General features: G+C 47.5%; 1 protein-coding gene across 1 annotated transcript in view; it reads right to left on the bottom strand.

Moving 5' to 3' along the window:
- Positions 1-960: 960 nt before the first annotated feature.
- The window catches only part of LOC115183751 (uveal autoantigen with coiled-coil domains and ankyrin repeats protein-like), a gene marked incomplete at its 5' end in the record, with an annotated part of 30,393 nt that continues 12,126 nt past the window's right edge, over positions 961-19,227 (bottom strand). Inside the window, 15 exon segments of the mRNA XM_029744846.1 lie at positions 961-3,112; positions 3,840-3,905; positions 5,290-5,445; positions 7,195-8,285; positions 8,288-9,944; positions 10,399-10,448; positions 10,557-10,587; positions 10,722-10,814; positions 11,067-11,099; positions 11,300-11,407; positions 12,447-12,488; positions 13,292-13,329; positions 15,751-15,932; positions 16,987-17,093; positions 17,503-17,573. Coding sequence (XP_029600706.1) covers positions 3,041-3,112; positions 3,840-3,905; positions 5,290-5,445; positions 7,195-8,285; positions 8,288-9,944; positions 10,399-10,448; positions 10,557-10,587; positions 10,722-10,814; positions 11,067-11,099; positions 11,300-11,407; positions 12,447-12,488; positions 13,292-13,329; positions 15,751-15,932; positions 16,987-17,093; positions 17,503-17,573 — 3,797 coding nt within the window.

The raw sequence follows: 19,227 nt of genomic DNA, 5'->3' as shown, positions 1-19,227 counted from the left end.
GACCCAAACCGTACTGTGCTGGCTGATTCCCACTATAGGACCGACCCAAACCGTACTGTGCTGGCTGATTCCCACTATAGGGCCGACCCAAACCGTACTGTGCTGGCTGATTCCCACTATAGGACCGACCCAAACCGTACTGTGCTGGCTGATTCCCACTATAGGACCGACCCCAAACCGTACTGTGCTGGCTGATTCCCACTATAGGGACCGCCCAAACTCGTACTGTGCTGGCTGATTCCCACTATAGGGCCGACCCCAAACCGTACTGTGCTGGCTGATTCCCACTATAGGACCGACCCCAACCCGTACTGTGCTGGCTGATTCCCACTATAGGACCGACCCAAACTTACTGTGCTGGCTGATTCCCCCTATAGGACCGACCCCAAACTCGTACTGTGCTGGCTGATTCCCACTATAGGGCCGACCCAAACCGTACTGTGCTGGCTGATTCCCACTATAGGACCGACCCAAACTCGTACTGTGCTGGCTGATTCCCACTATAGGGCCGACCCAAACCGTACTGTGCTGGCTGATTCCCACTATAGGACCGACCCAAACCGTACTGTGCTGGCTGATTCCCACTATAGGACCGACTCAAACCCGTACTGTGCTGGCTGATTCCCACTATAGGACCGACCCAAACCGTACTGTGCTGGCTGATTCCCACTATAGGACCGACCCAAACCCGTACTGTGCTGGCTGATTCCCACTATAGGACCGACCCAAACCCGTACTGTGCTGGCTGATTCCCACTATAGGACCGACCCAAACCGTACTGTGCTGGCTGATTCCCACTATAGGACCGACCCAAACCCGTACTGTGCTGGCTGATTCCCACTATAGGACCGACCCAAACTCGTACTGTGCTGGCTCAATCATTACATTGCCATCACCAAGTATATTGAAGCAGCGTATTGTGTCTTCATATTGTGTGGAATAAGGAAATCAAGACATATCTCTAAGTTAGGCATTTTTATTTATGTTTTTAACACTGATTCACAAACAAAAATACATCCTTGCAAGAAGAAAAAAGAAAACCAATTTCAACAGATTGGTCTAGATTTAAAATAACTGGATTCAACTTGTAAATTCTGTTATTGGAGACAGATTTATTCCATGATCCTCAAATAAAAACAAAACCAAAAATAATCTAATTTTAAATTAATCTGTTTTATGTTCATTTCAAAATGACATTTCAGAAATCCCATTTTAGTAACTTGATAATTGGTTGATAGCAGTAGTATATAGAGGATTTAGTAGGAAACTGATTAATGATATATTTCTATATGCTTTGCAAAGCATGTTAGACAAAAGCATCACTGAGCTTCTTCATATTGTTACGCTAAGCAATACGTGTGTCCCAAACGTAACCCTATTCCCTACTACACAGTGCACTACTTTAGACCTCCTGGTAAAAAGCAGTGCACTATATAGTGAATAACGTGCCATTTCAGACGCAACATTAGACTTCTCAATCCATATAAATAGAGGGATTTGTAGTATCCCTACAGAATGACATCCTAACTGTTCCCCTAAAGAAGGGTGTTCTACTCCAGACCTGCTGAATTTTATTGTTACACCAATGTTGTTTATTAATCAAAGTAGTACAAAGCCATGAAAAAGATATCAGTGTAAAGGCAGAAGAGACTTGCTCCATTCTCAGACACCACTAAAATGAACCACGACAAGACAACAAAAAACGCTAGTCAAATGAATACATCAGTCAACTTGGCCTGCCAAGTCTCGCCACTAGAGGGCACTCTCGCTCCAGCAACAGGAGACGCTGCAACGCAAACACTAGGAACCCCTGTCCACAACTCCCAGCCTCTAACTCTCTGGTGTGTTTTTGACGATCTGAAGGAGGACTGGATAGGTGTAAGTAATATGCAGATTGCTCCAAGTCATCAACATGCAGGCTGCCCTGATAGGTTTAAGACAGTGACTCTATCCTGTTCCTTCAGATCTGTGACCACCATAACGGTAGAGGTTAAGGTTCATGGTAGGGGTGAAGGTTCGTCTTAAGATTGGGCTACAGTGTTGTTTGCAAACACTCCTCGAGTCAAATCCAGAATGTGCAGAGCCCCACATTCACCTTGTTTGTGTGGGGTCAATGGCTTAAAGAGACTGCTTGAGGAGTGTACGATTCAGTGAAAAGAATCAAGATAAAGTTTGGACCTTTAGGGAAACAGTCGCTTTGCCCAATGCCCCAAGATGGAGGAGTCCTGCTCCCAAACTGAATGAGTAGGTAACTTCAGGGGGTTCCGGTTTGAAATGACCAGGGCATGGTTCTAGAATTAACCATAGAACCTCAAAAGATGAAGACGAAAGACGGGAGGGAGTCGATCGCCACGGGGGAATGTGAGTTAACAGCAGACTTTTCTGCTTGTGTTTTCAGATCCGTTTCAAGGCTGCGACGTCAGGAGGATTATCTAAGCAGTGGCCAATCACCCCACCACACAAGACCCTATATCATGCTAACCCATATAGCCCTAGAGGAGATGTACATACATTCCATCTAAGAAGAGTTTCCTTTCAGAGACTTGCCAGCTAGGCATTGAATATCCTGTTTCATGAAGCCTTAACAGAGTAGTCAGAAAGAGAAAGGCCTGCATAGGCAGTTCATCATGCTCATGTTTTCAAAGGATATTAGTACATTCTATTGGTCACCAGCTACAGTATCCCACTGAGTCATCACCTATGCTGAGGTTTATCCACCTAGCTAAGGTACAACCCATCGTCTACCCTTACCCTGTCTATCTACCCTTACCTTGTATCTACTGTATATCTATGTCCACCCACAACACTTGGTCTTAGTTCTGTTGAAACACACAAACCAATCTAGACATATAGGGAGGATTATGTTTGAATACTAACATGGATCTCTTCCCACACACACAGACACACACAATCCCAACACACACTCAGACTCGCCAGGCGCCCACAGGGGCCACAGCGGGGGGGGGTGCTCTGTAGCTGGGGCTGTGTGAATGGTGGATTTGAGTCAGCAGGTAGTGTTTTGTTGTTGCTGAATGGACTTTTAGCAGACAAACTCCTGTCTCATGCGGATGATCTGCAGCAGGGCGGCTTGGACGTCCTCATCCATGTGGCCCTGGGAGAAACAACAACGGCTTTGAGATTATCCACTTGTCCCCTATTTCACAGTTATGTCATCAGTGTGGTCTATAGGCCAGTCTTACTGGGTCGTCAGCAGTGTGGGCTATGGGCCAGTCTTACTGGGGTCGTCAGCAGTGTGGGCTAAGGGCCAGTCTAACTGGGGTCGTCAGCAGTGTGGGCTATGGGCCAGTCTTACTGGGGTCGTCAGCAGTGTGGGCTATGGGCCAGTCTTACTGGGGTCGTCAGCAGTGTGGGCTATGGGCCAGTCTTACTGGGGTCGTCAGCAGTGTGGGCTATGGGCCAGTCTTACTGGGGTCGTCAGCAGTGTGGGCTATGGGCCAGTCTAACTGGGGTCGTCAACAGTGTGGGCTATGGGCCAGTCTTACTGGGGTCGTCAGCAGTGTGGGCTATGGGACAGTCTTACTGGGGTCGTCAGCAGTGTGGGCTATGGGCCAGTCTTACTGGGGTCGTCAGCAGTGTGGGCTATGGGCCAGTCTTAATGGGGTCGTCAGCAGTGTGGTCTATGGGCCAGTCTTAATGGTGTCATCAGCCTCAGACATTTAGGACGCTATCGTATCAACAATCAAATTTATTTTCAGATATATTATTTGTCTTCAGGAAGTTGCTGAGCAACAAAAATGCAAGAGATGCCAGGGAGGCCTGTGTGTTATATTAAACTTTAACTAGAAAAAAATCACCAACTAAAAGAAACACACACTGACCTGTGCTGCACTGAGGAGATGAGTTCTATAAATTGAAACCACCTCTCTGTGTTGACTCTCAGCATCCTGTGGAGAGAGATGGGAAAGAGAGGGGGAGGGGGAGAGGAGAGAGAGGGGGAGAGGAGAGAGAGGGGGAGAGGAGAGAGGGGGAGAGGAGAGAGAGGGGGAGAGGGGGAGAGGGGGGAGAGGGAGGGGGAGAGGAGAGAGAGAGGGGAGGGGAGAGGAGAGAGAGAGGAGGAGGGGAGAGGAGAGAGAGAGAGAGAGGGGGAGGGGGAGAGGAGAGAGGGGGAGAGGAGAGAGAGGGGGAGGGAGAGAGGAGGAGAGAGGGAGAAGAGCGAGTGAAGAAGAGAGAGAACAAGAGACATGAGTACAGGCCCACTATGGGCTGACCTGGCAGACACTACAAAGGGACTCCGCCTGCCTGACTCCACCTTACCAAGCACCTCTGAAATACGCCTGTCTTTCACAGCAAAATAGATGGCGTCCATATTTTCCTGAAGACTGCCAGCATCGAACGAAAGAGCCAAGAACGCGAACTCCAAATCAAAACGTGGGCCCGACCGTGGGTTCACATCAGAGCATGAGTAATGATGTTTTCAGGATTCTAATATGGACCTCGTTTTCTTTTCATCTGGGTTCTGGCTAGCTGCTAGACCCGACTTCAAAAAAAGTACACCAGTTCATTCTCTGCCTCCATCATTTCAAAGGCTCAGAGTGAGCTGACAGAGAGGAAGGCAGAGGCCGTCCTTGAAAATCAGGTGCACAGACATGTGTTTTCTTCAGTCTCGCATAGTTTCCAGCTCAGCGGTAAATCGGCTGTAATACCACACAGCGAGAGTGTACCTGTAATTATTCGACAGATAAATAGTCTTTGGTATGCACTGTAAGAGCACTGACACAGATGTTCTTTCTGATGTACTGATGTATCCACAGAGAATGGGTTCACTTCCACTAACTAACTGTGGGACGAGGATCAATCATGTCTGGACCAAACCTCTATGTCATCAAGGTAATTAACCAAGATAATGACATCCCATTATCGGTAACTAACGCTGGACTGAAAAAATGCTTTCGTCCCTACTAACGAGGCTCATTATGTTTGGAGCCAGAGAGTACTGAGTGACTGATTATGGTGTTAGTGCAGCGTATTGACATGACACCATGTTATAGGACATCGTCTGTCATGAGTATAATATGTCAATACAATCAAGTATGTACACTATGTAGGCAAGTCAATTCTTACAGCTTCACACAATTTAAGGGACCACAACAGAAAGTCATTTACTTTGTGTCATCCCTGACCAGTTTTAAAATGTACAGGTATGTTCTGTGTGTATGTATTTTTTTAAACTGTCAAATAAGGGCAATGTCACAGAAATGCTAGGTTAGCTACAACTGGCTGCCATCCACTACATCTGCAGTGTGTGTGTGTGTGTATACACACACTCACAGCCAGCTGCTGCTGCAGGCTCTTGATCTGGGCCTGGAGTGTGTCGATGTGCTGCATCTGTCTCTTATTGGGTGCAGCGTTGCCAGCGTACGCCAGCTGGGACAGACCGTTGAGGGCCTGCTTCAGTCTCTCCACGTCCGTCAACAGCTCGCTGATCTGAAACACACACAAAGCTGTTAGCACCAGAATATACATAACCATCTACATATTTAGAAAACCTCATATCAACGGACCAAAGTATTGCCAGAAAAACTGCCAAACTTCTTAACAGAACTAAAAACTGAGAAATTGAGATCTTACCAACTGTAAATACTACCGTACTTTTACCATATATAGTTCCAGTCAAAAGTTGAGACTCCAACTCATTCCAGGGGTTTTCTTTTTTACTATTTTCTACATTGTAGAATAATAGTGAAGACATCAAAACTATGAAATAGCACATGGAATCATGTAGTAACCAAAAAAGTGTTAAACAAATCAAAATGTATTTGATATTATTCAAAGTAGCCACGGCCTTGATGACCGCTTTGCACATTATTGGCATTCTCTCAACCAGCTTCATGAGGTAGTCACCTGGAATGCACTTCAATTAACAGGTGTACCTTGTTAAAAGTACATTTGTGGAATTTCTTATCTTCTGATTGAGACAATCAGTTGTGTTGTGACAAGGTAGGGGTGGTATACAGAACATTGCCCTATTTGGTAAAAGAGCAAGTCCAGCTCAAAAAAGCAAAGAGATGACAGTCAATCATTACTTTAAGACATGAAGGTCAGTCAATCCGGAAAATGTCAAGAACTTTGAACATTTCTTCAAGTGCAGCCGCAAAAACCATCAAGCGCTAATGATGAAACTGGCTCTCATGAGGACCGCCACAAGAAAGGAAGACCCAGAGTTACCTCTGCTGCAGAGGATAAGTTCATTAGAGTTAACTGCACCTCCGATTGCTGCCCAAATAAATGCTTCATAGTTGAAGTAACAGACATCTCAACATCAACTGTTCAGAGGAGACTGCGTGAATTGCTGCAAAGAAACCACTACTAAAGGACACCAATAACAAGAAGAGACGTGCTTGGGCCAAGAAACACAAGCAATGGATATTAGATCAGTGGAAATCTGTCCTTTGGTCTGAGGAGTCCAAATTTGGGATTTTTTGGTTCCAACCAACGTGTCTTTGTGAGACGCAGAGTAGGTGAATGGATGATCTCTACACATGTGGTTCCCACCGTGAAGCATGACGCAGGTGGTGTGACGGTGCTTTGCTGGTGACACTGTCAGTGATACATTTACAATTCAAGTCACACTTAACCAGCATGGCTACCACAGCATTCTGCAGCGATACGCCATCCCATCTGGTTTGCGTTTAGTGGGACTATTTGTTTTTTTAACAGGACAATGACCCAAAACACACCTCCAGGCTGTGTAAGGGCAAGTTGACCAAGAAGGAGAGTGATGGAGTGCTGCATCAGATGACCTGGCCTCCACAATCACCTGACCTCAACCCAATTGAGATGGTTTGGGATGAGCTGGACTGCAGAGTGAAGGAAAAGCAGCCAACAAGTGCTCAGCATTTGTGGGAACTCCTTCAACACTGTTGGAAAAGCATTCCTCATGAAGCTGGTTGAGAGAATGCCAAGAGTGTGCAAAGCGGTCATCAAGGCAAAGGGTGGCTACTTTGTAGAATCTCAAATATAAAATATATTTTGATTTCTTAAACACTTATTTGGTTACTACATGATTCCATTTGTGTTCTTTCATAGTTTTGATGTCAATGTAGAAAATTGTACAATTAAATTAAAAACCCTTGAATGAGTAGGGGTGTCAACTTTTGGCTGGTAATGCACATTTAGGTTGATTTTATTCATATTAAAAATGGCCAACAATTCAATGCAGAATATTTCTCCTACCTTCTTGTCTTTGACCTCGGTCTGCTCCGCCGACATCTGGATCCTCCTCTGGAACTCCCCGATGGTGCTGAGCGACTCCTCGTACCTCTCCTTCAGCTCCCGGATCTCCTTATCCATGGTGTTGCTCTTCTCCTGCAGGGCCTCAGTTTCCACCCTGGCCCTGGTCTTGTCCTGCCTGGCCCTGCCCTCGTTCTCCCTGGCCTGGGCTGCCTCATGGTGGAGCACCTCGCACTGCTCCGCCAGCCCAGATAGCCTCTCACCCAACGCCGCCGTCTCTTCCTGCAGACGTTGTTTCTCGGACCTCAGCTGGCTCAACTGGTCCTCTCTTCCTCCGAGTTCCTCCAGGGCCTGGGTGGCCCGGAGCAGCTCTGACTGCAGGGCTGCCATGTTCTGGGCCCTCTGGGCGCTGGTCTCCTGCTCCTGGCGAAGGGAAGCGAGTAGCTGGGCAACCTGCCCCTCCAGGGCCTCCTTGGCCTGAGCATGCTGCTGCAGGAGGACGGCCTGGTCCTTGGAGCATCCCTGGAGCTCCTTCTCCAAGGCACAGGCCCTCTGGGCCTCCCCACGCTGGGCCTCCCTGGCTTTCTGGCACTCGTCCTGGGCTTGGTGGATGGTGCCCCTCAGGGCTCGGTGCTCGGCCTCATAGTGTTCCAGCCGGGCCGACTCGGATTCCAGGCGCTGCTGCAGGCTCTGGATATCAGTGTTACACAGGGCGTTCTGCTCCTCCAGCTCTGCCCTCTGCACAGTCACGTCTTTGTACTGCTGCTCCAGGTCCACCAACCTCAGCGTCAGCTCCTCCATTTTACCCCTGTACTCATCTTCCACTTCCTTGTGCTTTTCACTGGCGACAAAGCCTGTCTCCATTCTCTGCTGCACAGACTCCATCTGCACTTTCAGTTTCTCTTTCTCCTGCTTGTGACGTTCCCCCTCCAACTTCTCCTGGTTGTACTTCTCTTGCATCTCCGAGAGCTTTCCTGTCAAGTCTTTTAGCTTGATGTTGTAGGAGTTCTCCCTCTCCTCTATGGCAGTCAACGGGACAAACTTGGCCTGGATAGCTTCCTGGATGGTGTCTAGTTCTTTCTTCTGCGCCTCCATTCTTGGTGAAGCTTTACTGTCCCATCTTGGGCAGACTGGTAGCTTGCCAATGCCTCTTTGGCCCGATGCTCCGCCTCAACAACAGCATTGCTCAACTGAACCCTTACAGCTTCATGGTCTATAAGGCACACATAGTCATTTTCTATCATCACCTGAACATTCTCCAGCTTCTCTTTCAACTCTGCACTCCCCTCTTTCACCTTCTGCAACTTTTCCTCACTTTCTTTGCCCTCCTTCTCCAGTTTGGAGAGCTCAGCCTTGGCCTTCTCCAAAGCAGCACTCAGCTCCGTATTCACTTGCTCATGTTTCTCTCTAGACACATACTCTCCATTTAGGCTCTGTTTCAGAGACTGGTTCTTGGCAGTGACCTGGGCCAGCTCCTTCTCTCTCTCTTCAAACTTCTTCTGAAGCACTTCCAGTTCCTTCACCAGTTGAGCGTTGCGAGCATTCAGGGCACCCACTTCGCTCTGGAACTTCTCGGAGGGCACGGTTGCGCTCTGTAGGCTGGTGACGCTCTCACACAGGGTGACCCTCTCCGTTTGTAGCCTCTGGATCTGCACCTCGGCCTGGCCGTTCCTTTCTGCGGCCTCCACCAGCCTCTCCTCCAGCTCCTCCACAGCTCTCTCCAGGGCGCTCTTGGCCTCTTCGTGGGCCTTGAGGGGGATGAAGTTGGCCTCCACCCTGCTATTGAGCTCCTCCAGCTGCTCCTGGAGCATCTCCCGCTCCTCCTCGCTCTCTTCTACCTGGCGGATCAGTGTCTGGCTCTTGGCAGTTATGTCCGCCAGCCTCCTCTTCATGGAGGAACTCTGTTCCTCCAGGGTCGTCCTCATCCTTTCATGCTCCTGCAGGGGGACCGCCCCTGTCGCGGCCTGGGCTGGCTGGCTGTCCATTTCCCTGTGTAACTCAGCCACCTCCTCCAGCACACGGTCATAGTCCTCCCGAAGCTCTGCCAGCTGACGCTCCTTCTCATCCACCGCATTGCTCAGCAGGTTCTTCATGTTGTCGAACTTCTCTGCAGGCACAACCTTCTCTCCCTGCCGTGCCTGGGTCTCCTTAATGAGGGCCTCCATGTCCAGCAGAGCCTCTGCCAGCTCATCCCTTTCCTCCCGCAAGGCGGACAGCTCCAGGCCCAGCCGCTCTGCCTCCACCGCCAGCTGGCCCTCGCTGTTCTTGTACTCCTCCAGGGCCTTCTCACTCTGCTTCAGGTGGTTACGCACGCGCCCCACCTCGGCCGAGGCGCCCTCGTACTTGGCCTTGACATCGTGGAGCTGGGCACGGAGCTCGTCGGCCGCCTGGCCTCCTAGGTGCTCCTTGACCGCCACCACGTGGGCCTGGAGCTGCTTGACCTTGGCTTCAGAGTCCAGCATCCTCTTCTGGACGTCCCCCAGTGCCTCCTCCAGCTCCTGGACCTGCCGGTCTGCCTGCCGCTGGATGGTCTCCCGGCTCTGGGCCAGCTCTTGGCACTCTTGGCTTTTGCGGGCCAGTGCCGCCTGCAGACGAAGAGCCTCTTCCTCGGCAGTCTGCTGCCGCCTCCTCACCGTCTCCAGCTCGCGCCGCAGGGCCTCCACCTCCTCGACTGGGTCCCAGCCCACGCCAGGACGTCCCGCAAGCTCCAGGGGACGGGACAGTGAGTGCGAAAGACCGGACGACTGCAGCACCTACAGCAGGAACAAAAGTTTCATGATTGTGCAATTTACATACACTTCGCACACCTATTTCTCACTCACAGCAGTGTCAGTCCAATATTGGTTTTGCAATGAGAGCTGACTTAGTCAGTTCCACTATAGCGGCACGAGAATACTGAGAAGATGTGAAGGCTACAATAGGATAAAAAAAAATATCAATTTAAAAGTTGAGCCCAAAATTTAAAAACTACCTGCAGTGGTTAAAGAGAATAAATCTCTCATTTGCTGGGGGACAAACAGCTGACAGGACGAAATGAGAATTCAGCCGTTTATTTGGCTGTCAGAGAGCTGATAAGCTCATGGTTGCTGACTGGACTACACAGCAGAATACACAGCAGATATGGTCTGTGTGTGTTTCATACTTCATGACAGTTACCTTTTCATTGCGGGCCATAATGCTCTAGAAAAACGAAGAAGTCAGGTTTACCTGCGCTGAATCCAGGCTGTGAGATTGTTTGACGAGGACATTGTCTTTTCCTGCCAGATCAAATACAGAGATGATTCAGAAGAGGTATTTTTTAATTCAGGTCCTCTGATTGCATCTCTTATTCTCTGATATGTCAAATTTAAAGAGAGCTCACTCACCTTTGATAACAGACTGGCCAGAGTAGTCCCCCTGAAAACACATAGAACTTTGTTCACATTCACGCATAACCTAAGCAAGAGCTCTTATTATTATTATTATTATGTAAAACCCCATGATGATTTCATATGCTGTAACAGGGTTGGCATTTGGCTGTGGTCCCTCACCATGTGGCTCCTGAGCTGAACCTTGACAGTCTCCGGGGCCCGAGCCCCCTCCTCCCTGTCTTTGGCACTCAGTAAGAGCTTCAGCTGTTCCCTCTAATTCAGCACAAAAACAACGTGGAGCTTTAGAGCAGATCAACAGCCTTGCAACTTTAGTTGCATTTGAGGACACTAACTTTCAGATGAATACAGCTATGGCATGGTATCCAATCAAATCTTTCCAAATTATCACAAACATCCACACATCCACAAACAAACAGGCATGCTAATTCCTCTCTCTAATCTATAGGTAAAACGTTCCATTTTTTCTTCCCACCCCAAACAATTGAGTTATGTGGCTGTCCTTACCTCTTTATGGATGCATTCCACTGTATGTTTTTCCTGCACAGGATATAGAGGATTACAAGTTAAGTATCAGAGGGTGTGACAAACAACTCATTACCATATATAGTGCCTGTCACCGTCCAAGTTCTTATGTTTTTCTTGAAGCACAAACTGTTTGATTCTCTTCTCAGTGACTTTCCGTGTTAGTCTAGAAGTTGTCTACACTACTTTCTCTCTGTGTGTGTGTGTGTGTGTACCTGACTGAGCTGCTGCTGCAGTAGTTTGACCTTGTCCATCAGAGCCCTCTGCTCCAGGTGAAACTTCCTCAGAGTCTCCTGCTGGCTCTCGTTCTGTCTCTCCAGGTCCTGACAAACATCACACACCATTACAAGTCACAATCCATTTACAAGTCAAATCACACAAATCTCTAAGTAACCCTTCTCCAAGCCAGAACAGCCCACAGGGCCTTAACGCGTCAGCATGCCTCGGTTCGGCTGGCGCCTAGCTGAACTCGGCAACCCGAACCCAACGAGAGTTGCTTGTATACTCTCTTAAAAGACATTCGCTTTAAAAATGAGAAAAACGCAGCAATAGTACTGTTTGTCCATTTTGAGATGCCGTAGCCAGTATACACTTACTGAAAATAGAATTAATCTAAGATATCTGAAGAAATTCATTTTGACGTTTTTGCCGAGAAGATCATAGTCACGCAATTTTACATCTAAGATATTTGGTGTAATATTTCTCAATGAAAAAATGTGTATGAAAACGAGTCGTCTCTCATTGAAGAACCCCTACTGTTGACCAATCACCGACGAAGTGGCGTAGACCTCGGCTCCGAACTTGGCTTGCCTCTAGAAAACACTGTGTGTGCCCGAACAGCCGAAAAAACCCTCACCGAAGTCCAAAACGAACAAAAACGGCACAAAATATAACATATGCACAAACTCTTCCCGAATTGTTTCAGCTGGGAAGCATATGGACGCCTTTACCCCCAATCCATCTTCTTAATGCTGAGTGCCAAGCAGAGCGGCATCAGGTCCATTTTTAGAGTCTTTGGTATGACTTGACCTGGGATCGAACCCCAACCTTCCAATCTCAGGGAGGACAGTAACCGCTGAGTTGAAAACATCTATAGATCTGTTTAATTAGATCCAATAGTAAATATAAATTCACTAGTACCTTCTATTATCCTGGACATTGTAGAATCATGTCACGCTGATGCTCAGGCCAGCCTATAGATTCCCCTATATACTGCTGGGTACATCTTGCTTAATGTCCTCATACATTCAGACTGGGTAATTACATCCCTGTCCATCACAAAGGACTACGAGGTCAAACTCAATGTAGCCAGCCTATCAAATTCAATATTGAATGTACGCAGAGAAAAACAATTGTACTCACCCTCACGTTGGCTTCGGCCTGTTCAGTCATCTCCACTGAGTGCTGTGGACACACAGGTTATCATTTAGCCATGATTGACCGGGGGGGGGGGGGGGGGGGCAAATGGCTAGTGGTAGCAGAGTAAGAGATTTCCTTATATACAGCATCTCTGGTGGTGGTGACATTAGGGAATGAACTACGATTATCCATCTCATCACTAGGTGGCAGTAATGTCCAACAATGTCAGAGTGTGAGTCACTTGGCCTCCACAGGAAACAGTTTAAAACATGATAACTCACTGTTTACTGTATGATAATACACCACTAAGCAAACAGCTTCAACACAACAGTGATTTTGTAAAAACACTTGTGACCGTCTCTATATTAAATCAATGAGTGGTGAATGTGGTCAGATTCAATATTAAATCAATGAGTGGTGAATGTGGTCAGATTCAATAGAGCAGAAACTGAACTTAAGAAGTATTGTTGGGATCGGCTCGTTCAGAACTCACAGATACCATCTATCAATCCATGTATACAGAACACATGACCCAGGAAGTGCCTTGATGAGGAAGTGTTAACAGAATCAATAATAAAACCCCATCCTATTTGCTTGATGGAGCTCACATCAAACCTTTGGTAAGCCTATGAGCCGTCTCACCTTTAAAACAATGAATTCACAGCTCAATAATAACAACTACAGTCTAATCAACAGCTCAAAAGGCAACATAGCAGGAAAGAGGCATTGCCCTAGGGCCTAGGAGATCTTTTCTGTGGAGATGTGTGTTGTTTTAAATCTGATAGTTCATCTCCATGCACAGAAATCAGTATGAAGGTTGGCAATTAAAGTGAGTGCTGCGTTGTTACCTGTCGCTTCTTCTGCTCCATCTTGGCAGCTTCTTTTGCTGTGGATACAATGAGAAACAATTAAAGGGTCCGCTTACACACGTCAGAGCAGCCCGTCACTCATATCGTTTATGATTTCATCTATACAATGTGTTTTCTCATAACCAAGTCTTTCAGGAGACTGAGGAGAGAAGTTGAAATGAAGTGATACAAGGACAGTACTTTCACACGGGCATAAAGACTTTATGCAAAAAAAGCAATTATGCCAGAGTAATGATGATTAAAGACTTGATGAGAAACCAATTTCAAATGAGCACTGAGCGTGAAAACAAACAGGTGTTGGAGAAATCCGATGAAGCCATCTAAAGCTGCCTCCCACAAACCAAGGACATCAATTTGCCACAACAAGATAATTGTTAAGTAGGGTAAATGGCTGATGCTGCACCAGATACTAGAAGAACAGGCAATTCAAGTTTGTGACAAATGTAGACTAAAGTGCTAAAGAATGGAATTTGATTAGATGCAAATTACCTAGGGTTCTAGTTGAGCGGGCCCTTTACCTAGGGTTCTAGTTGAGCGGGCCCTTTACCTAGGGTTCTAGTTGAGCGGGCCCTTTACCTAGGGTTCTAGTTGAGCGGGCCCTTTACCTAGGGTTCTAGTTGAGCGGGCCCTTTACCTAGGGTTCTAGTTGAGCGGGCCCTTTACCTAGGGTTCTAGTTGAGCGGGCCCTTTACCTAGGGTTCTAGTTGAGCGGGCCCTTTACCTAGGGTTCTAGTTGAGCGGGCCCTTTACCTAGGGTTCTAGCTGAGCGGGCCCTTTACCTAGGGTTCTAGTTGAGCGGGCCCTTACCTAGGGTTCTAGTTGAGCGGGCCCTTTACCTAGGGTTCTAGTTGAGCGGGCCCTCTACCTAGGGTTCTAGTTGAGCGGGCCCTTTACCTAGGGTTCTAGTTGAGCGGGCCCTTTACCTAGGGTTCTAGTTGAGCGGGCCCTTTACCTAGGGTTCTAGTTGAGCGGGCCCTTTACCTAGGGTTCTAGTTGAGCGGGCCCTTTACCTAGGGTTCTAGTTGAGCGGGCCCTTTACCTAGAGTTCTAGTTGAGCGGGCCCTTTACCTAGGGTTCTAGTTGAGCGGGCCCTTTACCTAGGGTTCTAGTTGAGCGGGCCCTTTACCTAGGGTTCTAGTTGAGCGGGCCCTTTACCTAGGGTTCTAGCTGAGCGGGCCCTTTACCTACGGTTCTAGCTGAGCGGGCCCTTTCCCTAGGGTTCTAGTTGAGCGGGCCCTTTCCCTAGGGTTCTAGCTGAGCGGGCCCTTTACCTAGGGTTCTAGTTGAGTGGGCCCTTTCCCTAGGGTTCTAGCTGAGTGGGCCCTTTACCTAGGGTTCTAGTTGAGCGGGCCCTTTACCTAGGGTTCTAGTTGAGCGGGCCCTTTACCTAGGGTTCTAGTTGAGTGGGCCCTTTACCTAGGGTTCTAGTTGAGTGGGCCCTTTACCTAGGGTTCTAGTTGAGTGGGCCCTTTACCTAGGGTTCTAGCTGAGTGGGCCCTTTCCCTAGGGTTCTAGTTGAGCGGGCCCTTTACCTAGGGTTCTAGTTGAGCGGGCCCTTTACCTAGGGTTCTAGTTGAGTGGGCCCTTTACCTAGGGTTCTAGTTGAGTGGGCCCTTTACCTAGGGTTCTAGTTGAGTGGGCCCTTTACCTAGGGTTCTAGCTGAGTGGGCCTTTGATAAAAGCATGGCTCTATACACAAGGTTCATGTGAAGGAGATCTGTTGGGGACATTTTATGCACTCTATTTCACATAGCCTTGATAAAAACACACATTAAAACACTCTGCAAAGCCACACGCCGCGCTGAATGAACAACCATAAATTCCCTCTGAAAGAAGAAAGCTGACACACTTGAACTCAGGTTACCTTCCCTAAAAGCACAATCCTATTTTTCACCTTTGCTGCAAATTTCCCCCAGTCCATTTCATTCTGTGTATAACTTTACTTTCTCTGCAGCATGACTTCTTAACCTGGTGCTTTTCAATAGCCATGTTATTTTTACTTTTTCCTTGCTCTCTTTTGATCTTCTGGTTGAATGGGTGTTATCGGCAGTCTCCTGTGGTTTCTGTATTTCTGAGGCACGGGCTGAGTTACAGCTTATACTGCAGATAGAAACATCTCAGAACCTCTTCATTGTGGGCTAGCTGCTCCTGTCTCCCCCCTACTGAGGCTAAGAAAACATCAAGTTCTCATTTGAAAGATACAGAAAAACATCAAACCCTCCCTCCCCCTGCCAGGCATGGACGATGATTATAGTATTTGATGTCGATTAAACACGTTTCACAGTTTTGAAAATTGCTGACAGTTTAAAAAGGAAAATTAAATGTGGCCTTTGTCTACAGGGCAGCCCTCACACAGGGTGAAAAGCACATCTACAGGAGTGCCTAGGGCATAGGTCATAGGTCCTACGGGTCAAATCGGGACACAGCCGTGCTCTGACCTTTGGTGACGTTGTCGAGGTAGGTCTTGAAAAGGTTGACCAGATCCTGGTTCTTGCTGAGGCGGGCGTAGTGAAAACTGTCGTGGCCAAAGCTGTCCACGGCCGTCACGTCGGCGCCGCTCTTCAGAAGGACCTCCACCGCGTCCTTACAGGCATACTCACAGCCCAGGGTCAGAGCAGTCCTGGACACACGCACAGAGATATATGAATAATTGAATTGCATCCATAATGAAATGCATTGAAGAGTAGGCTACAAAGCACAAAGTCTATAGAGGCCAGACAGATGCATCACTGACACATCAACACACACTGCAACTGAACCACATCAACACACACTGCAACTCAACCCCATCAACACACACTGCAACTCAACCCCATCAACACACACTGCAACTCAACCCCATCAACACACACTGCAACTGAACCCCATCAACACACACTGCAACTGAACCCCATCAACACACACTGCAACTGAACCCCATCAACACACACTGCAACTGAACCCCATCAACACACACTGCAACTGAACCCCATCAACACACACTGCAACTGAACCCCATCAACACACACTGCAACTGAACCCCGTTCAACACACACTGCAACTGAACCCCGTTCAACACACACTGCAACTGAACCCCGTTCAACACACACTGCAACTGAACCCCATCAACACACACTGCAACTGAACCCCATCAACACACACTGCAACTCAACCCCATCAACACACACTGCAACTCAACCCCATCAACACACACTGCAACTGAACCCCATCAACACACACTGCAACTGAACCCCATCAACACACACTGCAACTGAACCCCATCAACACACACTGCAACTGAACCCCATCAACGCACACTGCAACTGAACCCCATCAACGCACACTGCAACTGAACCCCATCAACGCACACTGCAACTGAACCCCATCAACGCACACTGCAACTGAACCCCATCAACGCACACTGCAACTGAACCCCATCAACGCACACTGCAACTGAACCCCATCAACACACACTGCAACTGAACCCCATCAATACACACTGCAACTGAACCCCATCAACACACACTGCAACTGAACCCCATCAATACACACTGCAACTGAACCCCATCAACACACACTGCAACTGAACCCCATCAACACACACTGTAAGTGAATAAATAACAAGTGAAGCTTTGAATACATTTCATTTAGTAGCTAGCTGTGATGCTTTGCGGACCCTGGGTGGACCAGCTTACTTGTTCTGTTTGTCACGGATGGCGATGTCGGCCCCTCGCTCCAACAGCAGCCGGCAGATGTGTGGATGGCACATCTGGGTAGCCAGCACCAGAGGTGTCCGCCCATCCTGCAGTACACACACACACAGACAGAAAGAACAGAGAGAACAGAGCTAGTGATTCACGGCTGTGATGATGATCTCACTACTACAGTAGTCCGTTAAGGATAAACAGAGCAGCAGGTGTAATCTATATGTGATGAATAATTGCAGTGTATTGGAGTTGTTGTAAAGCATTATAAAGAGACAGAATGTATGTGTGACTGCGTGTTCATATTTCCCACCACAACGGTATTCTTCTCACAAAACCTAAACCCTGGCAGTACAAGTGCATTGAAATATATATTTTTATCACAATCAAGACAGTGAGAGATTTTCAATTGAATTGCTGTGCAAGTGACCCAACTTACAAAATAAAATGTTGACTTTTCTACACTATAGATCAATAGGTGTGAATGAATTGGACATCAATACTCACAAAATCACTTGCGTTTACAGAGGCCCCGCTGTCACACAGTAGTTTGACGCTAGAGGAGCAGCCTGCCATCACTTGGACACACAAAGATAAACCATCATTATTTCACACCATCAAGCAAACGGACAACAGTGCCTGAATAATTCCAGGATCTTGCCATCAAAATGATGTACACAGAGCTCAGTATGGGACTGGTATAGTAATGAACACAGAGCTCAGTATGGGACTGGTATAGTAATGAACACAGAGCTCAGTATGGGACTGGTATAGTAATGAACACAGAGCTCAGTATGGGACTGGTATAGTAATGAACACAGAGCTCAGTATGGGACTGGTATAGTAATGAACACAGAGCTCAGTATGGGACTGGTATAGTAATGAACACAGAGCTCAGTACGGGACTGGTATAGTAATGAACACAGAGCTCAGTACGGGACTGGTATAGTAATGAACACAGAGCTCAGTACGGGACTGGTATAGTAATGAACACAGAGCTCAGTATGGGACTGGTATAGTAATGAACACAGAGCTCAGTATGGGACTGGTATAGTAATGAACACAGAGCTCAGTATGGGACTGGTATAGTAATGAACACAGAGCTCAGTATGGGACTGGTATAGTAATGAACACAGAGCTCAGTACGGGACTGGTATAGTAATGAACACAGAGCTCAGTACGGGACTGGTATAGTAATGAAACACAGAGCTCAGTACGGGACTGGTATAGTAATGAACACAGAGCTCAGTACGGGACTGGTATAGTAATGAACACAGAGCTCAGTATGGGACTGGTATAGTAATGAACACAGAGCTCAGTATGGGACTGGGGACTGGTATAGTAATGAACACAGAGCTCAGTACGGGACTGGTATAGTAATGAACACAGAGCTCAGTACGGGACTGGTATAGTAATGAACACAGAGCTCAGTACGGGACTGGTATAGTAATGAACACAGAGCCCAGTACGGGACTGGTATAGTAATGAACACAGAGCTCAGTACGGGACTGGTATAGTAATGAACACAGAGCTCAGTATGGGACTGGTATAGTAATGAACACAGAGCTCAGTACGGGACTGGTATAGTAATGAACACAGAGCTCAGTATGGGACTGGTATAGTAATGAACACAGAGCTCAGTATTGGACTGGTATAGTAATGAACACAGAGCTCAGTATGGGACTGGTATAGTAATGAACACAGAGCTCAGTATTGGACTGGTATAGTAATGAACACAGAGCTCAGTATGGGACTGGTATAGTAATGAACACAGAGCTCAGTATTGGACTGGTATAGTAATGAGAAATCAATCCTGTGCAGCACGCGTTCACCCTGGCACGTTTACATCTCGCATGCAGAGGTAGGGTAAGGATAAACGTGTGTGCAACAGGTGAATCTACATGTGATTCCAATGTACTGGAGGTTTTGTTGTACAGCACTACAAAGACACAGAATGGGGTGCTTGTGTTCATATTTGCCTTAAAGGACTTTGCTCAGCCCATATTGGGCTCGTAGTATTGACAGGCCACTTCTATCAGAGTAAATCATCTCTTCAAGCATCGGAAGTGGAGCACATTCCAGAAAATCTGATCATATTACTGAAGAGCAGACGTGTCTTCAGGGGATATACTGTAGCTCAGCGTTAATTAGCGTTTTAGCCTATTAAATGTTCTTCGCCTCGACCAAGCACCCGCCCCGATGGAAATGTTTGTGCGAGTGAAAATCGACCTT

This window comes from Salmo trutta, unplaced genomic scaffold (genome assembly GCF_901001165.1).
Source record: "Salmo trutta unplaced genomic scaffold, fSalTru1.1, whole genome shotgun sequence".
Lineage (NCBI taxonomy): Eukaryota > Metazoa > Chordata > Actinopteri > Salmoniformes > Salmonidae > Salmo > Salmo trutta.
Note: the sequence above shows the minus strand (reverse complement) of the source record. Positions and strands in the feature narration are given on the sequence as shown.